This window comes from Oncorhynchus gorbuscha, linkage group LG20 (assembly GCF_021184085.1).
Source record: "Oncorhynchus gorbuscha isolate QuinsamMale2020 ecotype Even-year linkage group LG20, OgorEven_v1.0, whole genome shotgun sequence".
NCBI classification, from domain to species: Eukaryota; Metazoa; Chordata; class Actinopteri; order Salmoniformes; family Salmonidae; genus Oncorhynchus; species Oncorhynchus gorbuscha.
Genome location: NC_060192.1, coordinates 23,958,183 through 23,976,071, shown reverse-complemented (window position 1 = coordinate 23,976,071; position 17,889 = coordinate 23,958,183). Strand labels below are relative to the sequence as shown.

The window sequence follows — 17,889 nt, the reverse complement described above, 5'->3', positions numbered from 1 at the left end:
TTGCAAATTCCAATAGGTGCTCAAAACATTAGAAAAGTATAGATTGATATTATAAAAAGAGTGTTGGTCATGACTTAAGGTGGAGCCTACCTGTAGAGGAAAGTTGTTCACAGACAGTCCTGGAACTTCTTTTGATAACTGGTGGGGGAGAGGGATGTTGGTTACTTATAAGCTCTTACACATCCCACACAACAAACATCATCCAAACATGTCCTTTGTAGCTCAGTTGGTAGAGCATGGCGCTTGTAATGCCAGTGTAGTGGGTAGTGGTCAGGGTTTGAATAAAATAGTATGCTAAACAGAATATACACTGCTCCAAAAAATAAAAGGGAACACTTAAACAACACAATGTAACTCCAAGTCAATCACACTTCTGTGAAATCACTGTCCACTTAGGAAGCAACACTGATTGACAATACATTTCACATGCTGTTGTGCAAATGGAATAGACAACAGGTGGAAATTATAGGCAATTAGCAAGACACCCCCAATAAAGAAGTGGTTCTGCAGGTGATAACCACAGACCACTTCTCCGTTCCTATGCTTCCTGGCTGATGTTTTGGTCACTTTTGAATGCTGGCGGTGCTTTCACTCTAGTGGTAACATGAGACGGAGTCTACAACCCACACAAGTGGCTCAAGTAGTGCAGCTCATCCAGGATGGCGCATCAATGCACGCTGTGGCAAGAAGGTTTGCTGTGTCTGTCAGCGTAGTGTCCAGAGCATGGAGGCGCTACCAGGAGACAGGCCAGTACATCAGGAGATGTGGAGGAGGCCGTAGGAGGGCAACAACCCAGCAGCAGGACCGCTGCCTTTGTGAAAGGAGGAGCAGGAGGAGCTCTGCCAGAGCCCTGCAAAATGACCTCCAGCAGGCCACAAATGTGCACGTGTCTGCTCAAACGGTCAGAAACAGACTCCATGAGGGTGGTATGAGGGCCCGACGTCCACAGGTGGGGGTTGTGCTTACAGCCCAACACCGTGCAGGACGTTTGGCATTTGCCAGAGAACACCAAGATTGGAAAATTTGCCAATGGCACCCTGTGCTCTTCACAGATAAAAGCAGGTTCACACTGAGCATGTGACAGTCTGGAGACGCCGTGGAGAACGTTCTGCTGCCTGCAACATCCTCCAGCATGACCAGTTTGGCAGTGGGTCAGTCATGGTGTGGGGTGGCATTTCTTTGGGGGGGGGGGCACACAGCCCTCCATGTGCTCGCCAGAGGTAGCCTGACTGCCATTAGGTACCGAGATGAGATCCTCAGACCCCTTGTGAGACCATATGCTGGTGCGGTTGGCCCTGGGTTCCTCCTAATGCAAGACAATGCTAGACCTCATGTGGCTGGAGTGTCAGCAGTTCCTGCAAGAGGAAGGCATTGATGCTATGGACCGCCCGTTCCCCAGACCTGAATCAAATTGAGCACATCTGGGACATCATGTCTCGCTCCATCCACCAACCACAGACTGTCCAGGAGTTGGCGGATGCTTTAGCCCAGGTCTGGGAGGAGATCCCTCAGGAGACCATCCGCCACCTCATCAGGAGCATGCCCAGGCGTTGTAGGGAGATCATACAGGCACGTGGAGGCCACACACACTACTCAGGCTCATTTTGACTTGTTTTAAGGACATTACATCAAAGTTAGATCAGCCTGTAGTGTAGTTTTCCACTTTAATTTTGAGTGTGACTGCAAATCCAGACCTCCATGGGTTGATAAATTTGATTTCCATTGATAAGTTGTGTGATTTTGTCGTCAGCACATTCAACTATGTAAAGAAAAAGTATTTAATAAGAATATTTCTTTCATTCGGATCTAGGATGTGTTATTTTAGTGTTCCCTTTATTTTTTTGAGCAGTGTATATTTATTATTATACTGGACAAAAATATAAACACAACATGTAAAGTGTTGGTCCCGTGTTTCGTGAGGTGAAACAAAAGATACCAGAAATATTCCATACAAAATGCCTATTTCTCAGATTTTGTGCAAAAATGCATTTACATCACTGTTAGTGCCAAGATAATCCATGCACCTGCCATTTATGGTATATCAAAAAGCTGATTTAACAGCATGATCATTACACATGTGAACCTTGTGCTGGGGACAAAAGGCTACTCTTAAAAGTGCAGTTTTGTCACAACACAAAGCCACAGATGTCTCACGTTTTGAGGGAGCGTGCAACTGACCGCAGGAATCTTCACCAGAGCTGTTGCCAGAGAATTTAATGTTCATTTCGATACCATAACTTGAGAATCCTCGCAACCCCAGACCACATGTAACCAAGCCAGCCCAGGACCTCCACATCCGGCTTCTTCACCTGCAGGATCGTTTGAGACCAGCCACCCCGACAGCTGATGAAACTGTGGGTTCGTACAACTCTAGAATTTCTACATAAACTGTCAGAAACTGTCTCAGGGATGCTCATCTACGTGCTCGTCATCCTCACCAGGGTCTTGACCTGACTGCAGTTTGGCGTCGTAACCAACTTCAGTGGGCAAATTCTCACCTTCAATGGCCACTGGTGAAGAGTGCTCTTCACAGATGAGTCCCGGGTTTCAACTGTACCGGGCCGATGCCAGACATGTATGGCGTCGTATGCTTATGTCAACGTTGTGAACAGAGTGCCCCATGGTGGTGGTGGGGTTATGGTATGGGCAGGCATAAGCGTCAGACAACGAACACAATTGCATTTTATCTATGGCAATTTGAATGCACAGAGATACCGTGACGTCATCCTGAGGCTCATTGTCATGCCATTCATCCGCTGTCATTACCTCATGTTTCAGAATGATAATGCACGTCCCCATGTCGCAAGGATCTGTACACAATTCCTGGAAGCTGAAAATCTCTCAGTTCCTTAATGGCCTGCATACTCAGACATGTCACCCATTGAGCATGTTTGGGATGCTCTGGATCGACTTGTACGATGTTCCAGTTCCCGCCAATATGCAGCAACTTCGCACAGCCATTGAAGTGGAGTGGGTGTGACAACATTCCACAGCCCACAATCAACAGCCTGATCAACTCAATGTGGAGATGTGTCATGCTGCATGAGGCAAATGGTGGTCACACCAGATACTGGACTGGTTTTCTGATCCATGCCCCTACTTCTTTTTTTTTAAGGTACATGTGATCAATAGATGCATATCTGTATTCCCATCTTGAAATCCATAGATTAGGACCTAAAGAATTCATTTCAACTGACTAATTTCCTTACATGAACTGTAACGCTAAAATATTTGAAATTGTTGCATGTTGCGTTTATATTTGTTCAATATACATATAACACACACCTGCTGTTGCTGCCTCTGGTGGTTGGCTTTCTGTTTGGCACGCCGCTCCAGGAACTGCTTGGCAAACTCTTTGGCTTCCACAGTGTCGCCCAGGTAGGAGCGGATAAAGTCAAGGACTTCGTAGGGAGACTCCACCTCCTTCAGATAGGCCACGATGGTGGCTACTGCTCACAGGAAGACCACAGACATTTACACTTAAAACCAGGGGAAAAGGTTGAGCAAGAGAGGAAATTCTGGAGCCAGGGAGTCTGGCAACGGAGGAGATGTTTGTGTAGGTGTGAAGCCAAGTTTCTTTTAGGAAAATGTGGTGCCGGGCAGCAAAATTTTAATTAGGGCTGCCCCCGACTAAAATGGATCTTGGTCGACCGAAAGCAGTCTGTTCTTTAGACCAATTCATTGGTCTAAAATTTCAAACGTGCATATTTCCATAGATAGACATACCTTATGCGTTTTAATAAAATCAACTATGCATTTAGCTTACGGTTTGATGAAATAAGACAAATGCCTCAAGAGGGCACAGGAGAGCTAGATAACCATGAGGAAAAAAAGTCTACAACCTTTCATGTGGAATGCCAATTTATCTTACCATTTCTACCGATCTGTGTGCCAGTTATGGTTTTCATATGCACATTTTCATTAAACCATTTTATAACGTAGCCTAGTGGTTAGAGCGTTGGACTAGTAACCGGAAGGTTTCAAGTTCAAACCCCTGAGCTGACAATATACAAATCTGTCGTTCTGCCCCTGAACAGGCAGTTAACCCACTGTTCCTAGGCCACCATTAAAAATAAGAATTTGTTCTGCACCGTCTTGCCTAGTTAAATAAAAGGTTAAAAAAATAAAATCATTGTCATGTGGTTAATCAAAATTCTATCTAAATTAAAATGATACAAACCTAAAAAGTAACTTCTATTGTCATTGCCAACTACGTAAAAAATAGCCGACAAAGCCAACAAATAAAAACATTGCTTCCTGCAGGTAGAAAATCTGTTGATAAAAATAAATATCCTATAAATCACAACGGCTACACACGGCCTGTCTGCAACAAACTTTAAACATTGGCTCAACTAGTAACTTGGGTCCAGCCCGAATGTGCTAGCGAACTTGCAACATTATATAAAATATTCTGGGCGCTCAGAGTTACAACGTGCCAGTGAGCTCAGGACAGACACAGCTGTAGGCTATTTGTGCATGGGATAAGAAGCAGTTCTTGACTTGGACAGGAGCTCACCGGAGCTGAGTACAGGCACCTCAAATGTTCAACTTCTTGAGCTCCTGTTCCTCTTATAGAATATTAGCTCAAAGGTATTGTGGAGCTCTTGCACTAAATATTTTTACTTTATTTAACTAGGCAAGTCAGTTAAGAGCAAATTCTTGTTTAAAATGAAGGCCTACTCCGGCCAAATCTGAACGACGCTGAGCCAATTGTGCGCTGCCCTATGGGACTCCGAAACACGGCAGGATGTTATACATCCTGGATATAAACAGTATATAAACAAACAGCACCCAAAATGAGTACCGGAAACTATTTCAGTCCAAGTCAAGCACTGAAGTAATCAGGAAGACCTATTTTATGACGTTCCTACTTGATCAGAGCATGACATTTTTCCCTTTCAGTCCAAGTGGTTATCGAAAGAGAGGTGGAAAGATTTTTTGAATACAATGAAGGAACCACTGTAATTCTTAATGGATGTAAAAACAGACTGTTTGCTTGCTGTTTGAGGCGAAGAAAACCTTATTTTGACAGGAGTGCTCCAGACATAAGACGCTGACTAAATTCACAAAACTTGTAAATGGAATGAAATAAACAAACTCGTTTCTCACAAATTTAGCATAGGTTGTGCACTCCGACAATGAGAATGGGAAGGCTGAAATAATAATATTGAATGCATTGACAGAAATTACAGTCACCAAAGTAACAAACATCGTAGTTTAAATATGATAGGAATGAAGGGTAAATATTTTAGAAATTATAGGAATGAAGGGTAAATGTACTGTACTGGTAATTTATGTAATTGGGAATTAATATATACTAACAGTCAAACAATTCACACAATTAAATTACGAAACAATGAATGTGCACAAATTGGCGAGAGAACGCGCATTCTGGAGAGACAAGTGCATTGTGCATCTGGGAGCATGATCAATCCAATGTCTACATAGGCCATGCAGCATTTACGGTGATACGGCCTCAGCAGCAGTCAGGGAATTCATACTAAACTCAGCAAAAAAAAGAAAGTCCTCTCACTGTCAACTGCATTTATTTTCAGCAAACTTAACATGTGTAAATAATTGTATGAGCATAAGATTCAACAACTGAGACATAAACTGAACAAGTTCCACAGACATGTGACTAACAGAAATGGAATAATGTGTCCCTGAACAAACTGCGGGTCAAAATCAAAAAGTAACAGTCAGTATCTGGTGTGGCCACCAGCTGCATTAAGTACTGCAGTGCATCTCCTCCTTATGGACTGCACCAGACTTGCCAGTTCTGGCTGTGAGATGTTACCCCACTCTTCCACCAAGGCACCTGCAAGTTCCCGGACATTTCTGGGGGGGGGGGCCCTCACCCTCCGATCCAACAGGTCCAGACGTGCTCAATGGGATTGAGAGCCGGCCTCTTTGCTGGCCATGGCAGAACATTGACATTCATGTCTTGCAGGAAATCACACACAGAACAAGCAGTATGGCTGGTGGCATTGCCATGCTGGAGGGTCATGTCAGGATGAGCCTGCAGGAAGCATATTACATGAGGGAGGAGGATGTCTTCCCTGTAACGCACAGCGTTGAGATAGCCTGCAATGACAAGCTCAGTCCGATGATGCTGTGACACACCGCAACAGACCATGACGGACCCTCCACCTCCAAATCGATCTCGCTCCAGAGTAAAGGCCTCGGTGTAACGCTCATTCCATCGTTGATAAATGTGAATCCGACCATCCCCTTGGTGAGACAAACCCACAACTCGTCACTTTTTGCCAGTCCTGTCCAGCGACGGTGGGCTTGTGCCCATAGGCGACGTTGTTGCCGGTGATGTCTGGTGAGGACCTGCCATACAACAGACCTACAAGCCCTCAGTCCAGCCTCTCTAGGCCTATTGCAGACAGTCTGAGCACTGATGGAGGGATTGTGTGTTCCTGGTGTAACTCGGGCAGTTGTTGCCACCCTGTACCTGTCCCACAGGTGTGATGTTCGGATGTACCGCTCCTGGGCAGGTGTTGTTACACGTGGTCTGCCACTGTGAGGACTATCAGCTTTCCGTCCTGTCCCTTTGTAGCTCTGTCTTAGGCATCTCACAGTACGGACATTGAAATGTATTGCCCTGGCCATATGTGCAGTCCTCATGCCTCCTTGCAGCATGCCTAAGGCATGTTCACACAGATGAGCAGGGATACTGGCCATCTTTCTTTTGGTGTTTTTCAGAGTCAGTAGAAAGTCCTCTTTAGTGTCCTAAGTTTGCATAACTGTGACCTTAATTGCCTACCGTTTGTAAGCAGTTAGTGTCTTAACTTCTCTAGGGTAGGGGACAGCATTTGGAAATTTGGATGAAAAGCGTGCCCAAATTAAACGGCCTTCTACTCAGGCCCAGAAGATAGGATATGCATATAATTGGATATGCATATAATTGGTAGATGTGGATATAAAACACTAAAGTTTTCAAAACTGTTAAAATAGTGCCTGAGTATAACAGAACTGATTTGGCAGGCAAAAACCTGAGATTTTTCTATTCAATGCCATTACAGTATCCTTTGACTTAGGACTCAAATTGCAGTTCCTATGCCTTCCACTAGATGCCAACAGTCTTTAGAAATTGTTTCAGGCTTGTATTCTGAAAAATGAGGGAGTAAGAGGAGTCTGAATGAGTGGACCCTGCCGTGTCACAGAGCTTTTTCATGCGCGAGACCGAGAGAGTGCCTTTCTTGTTTACCTTTTATATTGACGATGTTATTGTCCGGTTGAAATATCACTGATTATTTAGGCTAAAAACAACCTGAGGATTGATTATGAACATCGTTTGAAATGTTTCTACGAACTTTACGGATACAATTAGGATTTTCTGTCTGTCTGTGGTGACTGCGTTTGAGCCTGTAGATTACTGAAGAAAACGAGCAAACAAAACGGAGGTTTTTGGATATAAATAGACTTTATCGAACAAAAGGAACATTTATTGAATAAATTAATGTCTTCTGAGTGCAACCATATGAAGATCAAAGGTAAGGGATTCATTTTCTCTCTATTTCTGACTTGTGTAACTCTTCTACTTGGCTGGTTACTGTTTGTAATGATTTGTCTGCTGGGCTATATTCTCAAATAATTGTATGGTATGCATTCACCATAAAGCATTTAAAAAAATCTGACACCATGGTTGGATTCAGAAGAAGTTCATCTTTAAACCTATCTTTTCTGAATTATGAGTATTTCTGTATTTGAATTTGGCGCTCTGCAATCTCACTGGATGATGGCCAGGTGGGACGCTAGCGTCCCACATACCCTAGAGAGGTTAACGACTGTTCCACAGGTGCAAGTTCATTAATTATTGTTTATGGTTCATTGAACAAGCATGGGAAACAGTGTTTAAACCCTTTACAATGAAGATCTGTGAAGTTATTTGGATTTTTACTAATTATCTTTGAAAGACAGGGTCCTGAAAATGGGACATTTCTTTTCTTGCTGAGTTTACTTACGCTTTGTGAAGCAGTGCAGAGCTTTTGTCAAGGAAGTGAGTTTGTTCTCTTTCTACAGGATATACCGCCCTCAACCAATAATGTCAATGCGGAGTTATACAGAGCCCACTGCATTGTTACAAAATTTGGGAGGCGCATGGCGATGCAGTACGGACCTGAGCCAGTGATTAGAGGGACAATAGTGCTGAGTAGCAGGCAATTTTGGTAGGCTACAAGTTTGGTAGGCTACAAATGACCAGCAGCAGCATCAGAGGTTGGAGAAGCCTAATTACCTTGACTAAGCGGTCATGTGGAATTTGACTTCCTTCATGACTCGTGACCGCCAGTGTGGCGGTAATACAGCCCTAAGGCTGATGCAAAATGTTTCTTCACATCATAAGCGCAGCAACGTGCACAAGACAGTAGGTTACACGAGAATGTTCATTCCACAACGTTGTCAAAAGCGCATCGCACACGCAACCGGTTTCATTTGACAGATGAAATATCCATTCAAAATTTTGAAAGAGCGGAGATCTAAAGATGCAACAACTAGCATGGGTTGCTAATATGACTAGAACTGTGCCTTTGGCTGCTGGACATTGAAAGTTGATTTGAAAACAAATAGAACATGAGAGAAATAGGCATCAGGTTGCAATGGCATATGGAAGTCTTTATAAAATAATTGCTTCCACGATATGGTCGGATTTTTAGCTTTTGAAGCAAGGCAAGACATGCCTCATAATATGCATAGCCTACTGCCTCCAGCTCATTGCAAAGTGGTTCTGATGCCTGCCTACCGTTGCCTATGCATTTGAATGACGAATGGGAAGTGCACTTCAATTACCAGTTGAAAAATATTTAGAATTGCTATGCAATGATTGGACTTATAAAAGCATGTTTCACTACAGCAGCAATGAACATGCTGTTTGAGGAGCTATAGCAGTTGCTCTAGTGCTGTCTGGCAGGGTTTCAGCTGAAACTAGGCTCCATCTGTATGCTGTGAGCATGTGATAAGATGCTGGACTGATGCAAATAGGTTAATTATGCTAACTAACCTATAGACAGATAAGCATGACCGGTCAAATGTATTTCCATCGACTGGTATTTCCCATTTATTAATAGGCTAACAACTATTATTTTTTGCAATAGGGCTTTTTTTCTTCTCCCAGACAATTAGCCGGAGCAAAATTGATCGGCTTTTCATATTTTTTGGGGGGGCGGAAAGGAAATCGTTTTGAATATATTTGCATTGATGTCAGAGTGATTAGAGGGATAAAAAGCATGAGCTGGTGCACACCCAGATAGTGTGAATGAGTGATGACATTATATTTGAGTATATTCATGGGGCCGGTCACAGGGACACAGAGCCAGTGATGAAGTGAAAGAGGTGGAGCATTCGTTACCATCCAGGGACGAGGAGGGGGAGTTGTTAGCGGAGGTGTTGAGCGCGTGCAGCATCTGTTCACACCAGGTGGTGAAGCCGTCCTGGGGTTTCATGCCCTGCAGCAGCTTCAGCAATTTGTCCTCCTCCTCTGTACGCTTCTTCCTTAACATGTACTGCTCGCTGCAGGTGGACACGGAAACAATGTTTACACACACAGGCCTTGAAACAGTTTACATACACACAAAACGTTAACACACAGCTTTAAACAGAGGTAAACACAATGCACCACACACACACACAGTGAGGTGTACCTAAGAGAGGGGCTGCTGCGGCTGTTCTTCATGCCCATGTTGCGGAGGCTGTTCTGGTTCTTCACAGCCTCCTCCCAGACACCCATACCTCCAGAGCTGCCTTTGGGCTCCATGCCCCCACCAGACCACATGCCCACAGAGCCCTCACCCCACTGACCCATAGACAGGCCTCCATGCTGGAGGAAGACAGAGAAATAACAGAGGGACATGGGTCACACTACTGGTTACCAGGGCCTGGTCCACCAGCCCAAATATATTTTTGCCATAATTACACCCCCCCCCCATAGTGTGTCTTCGCTTGAAGCAAACTCAAAACATTGAAAAACGTGTTTATGAACAAAACAATGTAAATAGCCAAGAATCAGATGGACAAAGTCGCACTTTAGTAGACTTCATAGTCAATTAGACCAGTGATTCCCAACCAGGGGTACTAGGGTCACTGGGGCTACTTAGCCTATTCACGGGGGGTACTTGAGAAGACTCATGGGTCTATGGGGTTACTGGTAAAATGCACGAGGGGGTACTTTAGGGGTACTCCGGGCAAAGCAAAATTCAGTTGGTGGTACAGTAACCCAAACATATATATTTTCGTCTTTTTTACCTTTATTTAACTAGGCAAGTCCGTTAAGAATAAATTCTTATTTACAATGACGGCCTAGGAACAGTGGGTTCACTGTCTTGTTCAGGGGCAGAACAACAGAAATGCGAGAGAAATGTTTGCATTGTGGAGTCCTGACCACCTGCCAACGTGGCTGTTGAAATAGACCTTACATGCCAATACTGGCATTTGGCAGGTGGTAATTTTAGGTCCTGCTGGTTACACTTATGGGCATTGTAATAAATATCCTCAGAACACACATTTCCTCTCAGGAAACTACTACACTTTTAAAACCTCCCTGTAGACATAGCAGGACAGCCCGTGTGAAGGGGGGTTCCTCACCCTGTCCCTCTGCTGCTGGGCCCTCTGGTGCTGGGCCTGCTGTTTGAGCAGCCTTTCGGTCTCCAGCTCCAGCAGGCTGAGGCTCTTGCCTTTGTTGGAGAGCGCTGAGACCTGGGGGCCACTCCACACAGTCCCTGACCCTGACCCAGAGATACACCCTGGGCCCCCGGGCTGGGCCTGTTGCAGCAGCTTCAGGATCAGCTCCTGCTGCTGCCGACACTGCTGCTTACGCCTGTACAGCTCCTCCTCCTCACGCCTCTTCTGCTCCTCCTGCTGCCTCCTCTTCTCCTCCCGCCGCTTCCTCTCCTCCTCCTCTCGCTTGGCCCTGAGTTCAGCCTCACGCCGGTCCTGGAGCTGAGGTACAAGAGATGAACAGAGAGTCAGCAAGAGAAAGAGAGGAGAGAGAGGGTGAGAGAGGGGGGACAAAGTCAATAAAGACAGTACCTTCTGTAGCTGCTCCAGAGATGGCCCCTGAGTGGAATGACTCATGGTTAAGTCCCATAGGTTGGCCTCACCTCCTGGAACAGGCCACAAACACATTACTGACATACAATGGCAACATTTTATTTTTTATTTTACCTTTATTTAACTAGGCAAGTCAGTTAAGAACAAATCCTTATTTTCAATGATGACCTAGGGGCAGTTCAGGGGCAGAATGACAGATTTGTACCTTGTCAGCTCAGGGGTTTGAACTTGCAACCTTCCAGTTACTAGTCCAACGCTCTAACCACTAGGCTACCCTGCCACCCCATGTAGAAGGACATCTGGGTGAATGAAAAGATGTATAGCTGAGGTCTATCAGTCTTGGAAGATATGCAAGAGCGTGTGCTTGGTGTGGGCCAGTAACCGAAAGGTTGCTGGATCGAATCCCCAAGCAGACACGGTCAAAATCTGTCATTCTGCCCCCAAGCAAGGCAGTTAACCCACTGTTCCCCGGGCGCTGAAGAAGTGGATGTCGATTAAGGCAGCCACCCACACCTCTCTGATTCAGAGATTAGATTAAATGCGGAAGACACATTTTAGTTGAAGCCATTCAGTTGTACAACTGACTAAGTTTCCCCCTTATACAAATATGGTAAAATATATTAGCACCCTTGCACTTGAAAATGGAGTGCAATGGAGCAGAATGTCCTCTTCAAAACTGGTTGAATGGCTATTTTTACCCTGTAGGCACCAGCAACTTACCAGCTGTAGGATAAATTACATTTGCTGAGAATGACCTTGCCTCCAACCAAATTCATTTGAAATCTTAACAATTTAGTCCAGGCCATTTTTGCCTTTGAATTGAAAAATCATAATTTTCCAGAGTTTTTTTGTGTGGTTCTGTGCAGTTGTAAATCAAACAAATACGTGTTAACACCAAAAGTTTTAAATGATAAATTATTTTTGAAGAACGTGAAACAATATATTTGACCGCATCTGTATAAAGTGTGCTTATATAAAAAGGTGTATGTGAAGCAGATAATGATGCAGCGGGTTCCTTTTCAGTACCTGACTGCTGGGAGGCTGAGGTACGCATGTCCCACATAGACCCATTATCTGGTACTGACATGGACCTGTTCATCATGCTAGATTCCCCACTCCTGAAAACAGAAACACATTAGTACACTCACAAATACCCTCATATACATCCAGTGTGTGTGTGTTTGCGCCTACCTGTTCATGTGCTGAAACCTTATCTGCAATTGCTGGTATAAAGCTGCAGTGGCTGCTTGTTCTAACTGTTTCTTCAGCAGCTCCTGGTCCATATTGCCCTGCGGAACAAGACCTACAGAGTTACCGTACCAACTATGCCACTGCTTTAGAAAACCACCAAGCACACCAAATACTAGGGATATACAATATAAATTGGTAAGCATATCAGAATCGGCCGATATTACCTAAAAATGGCAACATCGACCAGATGTCTAGCGCAAAACCGATGTCAAAGCTGTCGTGCATACCTATATAACGTAGGTAGATGACGCTACAAAAATACAGCGCTACACAGAAGAAAAGCAGAAAAATTCTAAGCACACAGTTCCAACAACTAAACAAGTTCAAGTCGAGCAGTCATTTGAAAGAGGAAGAACATTTTAGAGGGGTTAAAACTTGCAAAAGTACTCTACAAGTGGCTGTGAACAAGCGATTCAGTGGCATACTCTCAGAGCCTCTTTACTGTGTCGCCACCATGATCAATGCTTGCTACTAGGAGCGCTACTTTGATGCAGACAAGAAACAGGGTTTATGTGAAATGTTAGCCAGCTGGACACGGACACAGTGACAGTGTGCATCAAGGAAGAGAGGTCACGGACAGACACAGCTGAAACTTCATTGCTTGACACGTATGATGAAATCCTGGTTGAGACTGAACAACAAAACAGCACAGCAAGTAAATGAAATAAATAGGTTTTGATTATGTTTTACTGGTAATGGGGACATACGTAAATGCCAACAAAATAACTTTTTGGTCAGTGTGTGTGTTTCAACTATTTAACTGTACTAGAATGCTTAAAAAGGCCGCTAAATTTTTTTAATCAAGTCGGTATTGTTTTTTTTGTCAAGGAAAAAAATGGCATATCGGTGCATCCCTACCAGATACACTACTGATTATCTGTCCTGGCTAGATACACGATACAGCTACAAGAGACAATATATACTTTGATACTTTACTTATTCAAATAAAAGTTGTTCACCACAGTCAAGTATCTCTGTGCCTTTGCTGTACCTGGGTTAACTGACAAACTAACCCCACACACGCACACCACTAAACAAACCACCAGTAAACAGAAACACCCAGACAGACGTGTGCTCGCTGACTCACAGAGGACCCCCGAGGTGGTGGAGGCTGTCTCACCAGCAGGGGTGGGGGGGAGGGGCCGGGGGAGAAGGGCACGCGCCCCCACATCTTGATGACGTCACCCAGGGGCTGGAAGCCCTCATCACAACCCCTCTTTACCAGCAGTGTCATGGAGAAGTAGCCTGCCTGGAACCACTCACACATCTCCACAGTGGAGAAGGGACCTGGACCAGGGTCATGACAAAACAATATGAAAAAGTATCTGTATGGTATTATATGCAAATTGATATGTACAGTGCCTTCAGAAAGTATTCCAACCCCTTGACTTATTACACATGTTGTGTTAGAGCCTGAATTCAAAATGTATTAAATTCATTTTTAGATCCTCATCATCTCAACACATGTTGTTAGACATTACTGCAAATTTATTGAGAATAAAATACAGAAATACCTCATTTACGTAAGTATTCACATGCCAGAATCAATACTTTGTAGAAGGACCTTTGGCAGCGATTAAAGCTTTGAGTCATCTTTGGCATGTCTATCAGCATTTGTACCTCAGCGTTTACTCCCATTCTTACTTAAAAAACAAGATTCTCTAGGCTGATAAAACCAAGATTGAACTCTTTGGCCTGAGTTCCAAGCTTCACGTCTGGAGGAAACCTTGCACCATCCCTACAGTAAAGTATGGTGGTGGCAGCATCATGCTGTGGGGATGTTTTTCAGCAGCAGGGACTAGGAGACTAGTCAGGATCAAGGGAAGGCTGAAAAGGGCAAAGTACAGAGAGATCCTTGATGGAAACCTGCTCCAGAACGCTTAGGAACTCAGACTGGAGCGAAGGTTCACCTTCCAACAGGACAACGACCCTAAGCACACAGCCAAGACAATGCAGGAGTGGCTTGAACCCGATCGGACGTCTCTGGAAAGACCTAAAAACTCCCCAAATACAGGTGCGCCAATCTTGTAGCATCAAACCCAAGAAGACACGAGGCTGTAATCGTTGACAACGGTGCTTCAACAAAGTACTGCGTAAAGGGTCTGAACGCTTACATTTGACTCCAGTTCCTTTTTAATACATTTGCAAAAATAATAACGATTTTTGCTTCGTCATTATGGGGTATTCGGTGTAGATTGATGAGAAAAAAACAACATTTAATCCATTTTAGAATAAGGCTGTAATGTAACAAAATGTTGAAATGGTCAAGGCTTCTGAATACTTTCCAAATTTCTAAAAATGGTGAATGTGTGCGTCTACCTTGGATCTCTGCCTGGGGGTCCTTGTAGAACCACTTCATGGCTGCCTCGTGGGAGAGGGGCAGGGCACAGTCCCTATGGGCAGAGTGGGAGTGTGTGTGTCCAGCGGTGTGTGTGTGTGAGTGTGGGGCTGGGTGTGTGAGAGATTGGGAGGTAATGTTGTGGCTCTCCTGCAGTGCTTGAGTGAAACACTCCTCCTCAAGGGATGTGTCCTGCAGAGATGCCACCATCTTTTCAGCCTCCTACAAGGGTGGGAGAGGATGAAAAAAATATGAACATTTACATAACACTACCTCACAATCAGCCAGTATATCAAGTGTAATCGTAATCCTGACGATAAATCCAGTACTTGGATGTAAAAATTAATGCATGTCTAATTGACATGATAATGCAACCCTACCTGTTGCAAGTGCTTCATGCCCTCGTCCTCCTCCACTTCTCCCCCTGTTGATGGGAGGAGAGATCCAAAGGAGGGAGGAGGCATCAGGCTGGAGAAAGTGGTGGTAGAGGAGGAAGGGTCTGGACTGAGCTGAGCACCACTCCCCGGAGGTGAGCTACCTGTGAGACCACAGAGAGAACAGGGGGAGAGGGGATGAGACATGTACAACTACTGTACTAGGGCCACTACTGAGCATACAGGTGAAACATTCTCTGGAGCAGATACAAACTGATGCCCACACAAAGAACCAAGACCACAACACAAACCATACATGAGGAAGCAAATGACAAATTAGGAAACAGTAAGTTAGCTATGTTGAACCGACTACAGTAAATGGTTGAATCCCAAACGCACATGTAAACAGAACCAGATTGAAACAGCGATGCTGTCAAACACGTGTTGAATACATTCCGTCTCCAGACTAAACTCCCTCTCCTGTGTGCTGACTGATCAACACTGTGTTAAATCACTTTTCAGTGTATTTCACAGAAAGTCTGAAATCTCCATTGACAAGTAAAACGTAGTGAGGGGGTTCCACACACTGCACCAGGTTAAAACAGATTCATCGCTTGCGTACATGACTTGCTGTGTGCCAGCCTGGTCTCAAAATAGACATAACTTAGTAAATGTAAACCCGGGATACTGAAATTAGTATGTGGTTCCCCAAACTGTGAGGCACACCACATTATTTTTCTTTTTGGAGGGAGATGGAGACTCAGTCCAGCTTTCAACTTCCTCTTTAAAGTTCTAATAGTAGAATGCACAAGGTGCAATTTCTAAATTGAGTAATGTGTCAGTTTCCCTTGTCATGTCAGTCATTGCATATTTTAGAGAGCTATTTAGAAAAAAAAAAATATGACACAGACAAGTTTGTTTGAGTCACTCATGTCACATGAATATACATTAGCAGGTGGCAAAAATGTTTTGACTTGTTTTGACACTGGTAATCCGTGTGGCCCAGTGGCTTTGTGAATGTTGACCTGTTTAAAGGTCTTGCTCACATCAGCTACCGAGAGCGTTATCACATAGTCGTCCGGAACAACTGGTGCTCTCATGCATGCTTCAGTGTTGCTTGCCTCGAAGCAAGCATAAAAAGGCATTTACCTCATTATTATTATTATTATCTGGTAAGCTCGCGTCACAGAGCAGCTCGCAGCTGGATATCCCTTTGTAGTCCATAATAGTTTTCAAGCCCTGCCACATCTGACGAGTGTGAAAGCATATTTTGACACTCGTCAGATGTGGCAGGCCGTGAAAACTATTCCTTGCTTTGAGCAATGATGAGTAAGATTATGAACTGGGATTTTAATAAATAAAATAAATAAAAATGCACAACATTGTGAAGTTTCACAAGGAGAGCATGTGTTATGCTGTATAATAAACTGCGTGGTTCGAACCCTGAACGCTGATTGGCTGAAAGCCGTGGTATATCAGACCATATGCACCACGGTCATGACAAAACATCTATTTATACTATTCTAATTACATGGGTAACCATTTTTAAAAGTAATAATGCTCCCCTTTGTGTCCAGGTACACAGTGTCGTGTCAAAGCCCTTAGCTGCGAAATTTTGTCCATATACACTGCACCACACCCCCTCGGGCCTTATTGCTTAATTATAATGTTGTATAATATAATGTTGCATAATAACCTTCCGGTGAGAAACCATGGAAAGTAAAAACAAACTGTTTTAAGAGAGAATAGGCACTGGTCTGAAGCCGAAAAAGGAAATTCACATCAGCACTACAATGCCGATTCCACCCATGCTCTACCAAGGTTCTCCAGCACACAGCTTTGACCTACTACAGTAATAACTATGTTGGTATTGTACTTCAAACTATGTGTAGGCAGGTTGCTGCAGATTCAAACCATTTCAAATAGCTTAATTCATACTCTCCAGAGGTAAAATGGAAAAGTATTTAGACTCCGACTTTGTCACGTTACAGCCTTACAGTTGAAATCGGAAGTTTACATACACCTTAGCCAAATACGCTAAATTCAGTTTCACAATTCCTGACAATTAATCCTAGTAAAAATTCCATGTCTTAGGTCAGTTAGGATCACCACTTAATTTTAAGAATGTGAAATGTCAGAATAATAGCAGAGAATGACTTCAGCGTTTATTTCTTTCATCACATTCCCAGTGGCTGACTGATGTCTTGAGATGTTGCTTCAATATATCCACATCATTTTCCTGCCTCGTGATGCCTATTTTGTGAAGTGCACAAGTCCCTCCTGCAGCAAAGCACCCCACAACATGATGCTGCACCCCCCCCCCCCCTTCATGCATTTGGAAATTGCTCCATAGGATGAACCAGAATTGTGGAGGTCTACAATTGTTTTTCTGAGGACTTGGCTGAGTCCTTTTGATTTTACCATGATGTCAAGCAAAGAGGCACTGAGTTTGAAGGTAGGCCTAGAAATACATCCACAGGTACACATCCAATTGACTCAAATGATGTCTGATGATCAGAAGCTTCTAAAGCCATTACATAATTTTGGGGAATTTTCGTAGCTGTTTAAAGGCACAGTCAACTTAGTGTATGTAAACTTTTTGACCCATTGGAATTGTGATACAGATAAGTGGAATAATCAGTCTGTAAACATGTTGGAAAAATGGCTTGTGTCATGCACAAAGTAGATGTCCTATCCGACTTGCCAAAACTATAGTTTGTTAACAAGAAAGTTGGAGTGGTTGAAAAACGAGTTAATGACTCCAACCTAAGTGTATGTAAACTTCCGACTTCAACTTTATTCTAAAATGGATTAAATAAAACTCTGCAATCTAACACACAATACCCCATAATGACAAAGCAAAAACAGGCTATT

General features: G+C 43.8%; 1 protein-coding gene across 2 annotated transcripts in view; it reads right to left on the bottom strand.

The window, feature by feature from the left end:
- The window catches only part of LOC124006660 (GRB10-interacting GYF protein 1-like), a 31,135-nt gene that overhangs the window by 3,068 nt on the left and 10,178 nt on the right, over positions 1–17,889 (bottom strand). The window contains exons 13-23 of one of the 2 annotated variants that reach the window (XM_046316707.1): positions 15,022–15,179; positions 14,623–14,863; positions 13,391–13,590; positions 12,244–12,341; positions 12,079–12,170; positions 11,032–11,105; positions 10,588–10,941; positions 9,648–9,823; positions 9,356–9,516; positions 3,286–3,449; positions 91–138 (exon numbers count right to left, since the gene is read on the bottom strand). In XM_046316707.1, the coding sequence (XP_046172663.1) occupies positions 91–138; positions 3,286–3,449; positions 9,356–9,516; positions 9,648–9,823; positions 10,588–10,941; positions 11,032–11,105; positions 12,079–12,170; positions 12,244–12,341; positions 13,391–13,590; positions 14,623–14,863; positions 15,022–15,179 (1,766 nt within the window). The remainder of the gene's footprint in view (positions 1–90; positions 139–3,285; positions 3,450–9,355; positions 9,517–9,647; positions 9,824–10,587; positions 10,942–11,031; positions 11,106–12,078; positions 12,171–12,243; positions 12,342–13,390; positions 13,591–14,622; positions 14,864–15,021; positions 15,180–17,889) is intronic. The other variant, XM_046316708.1, reaches the window with a different exon arrangement.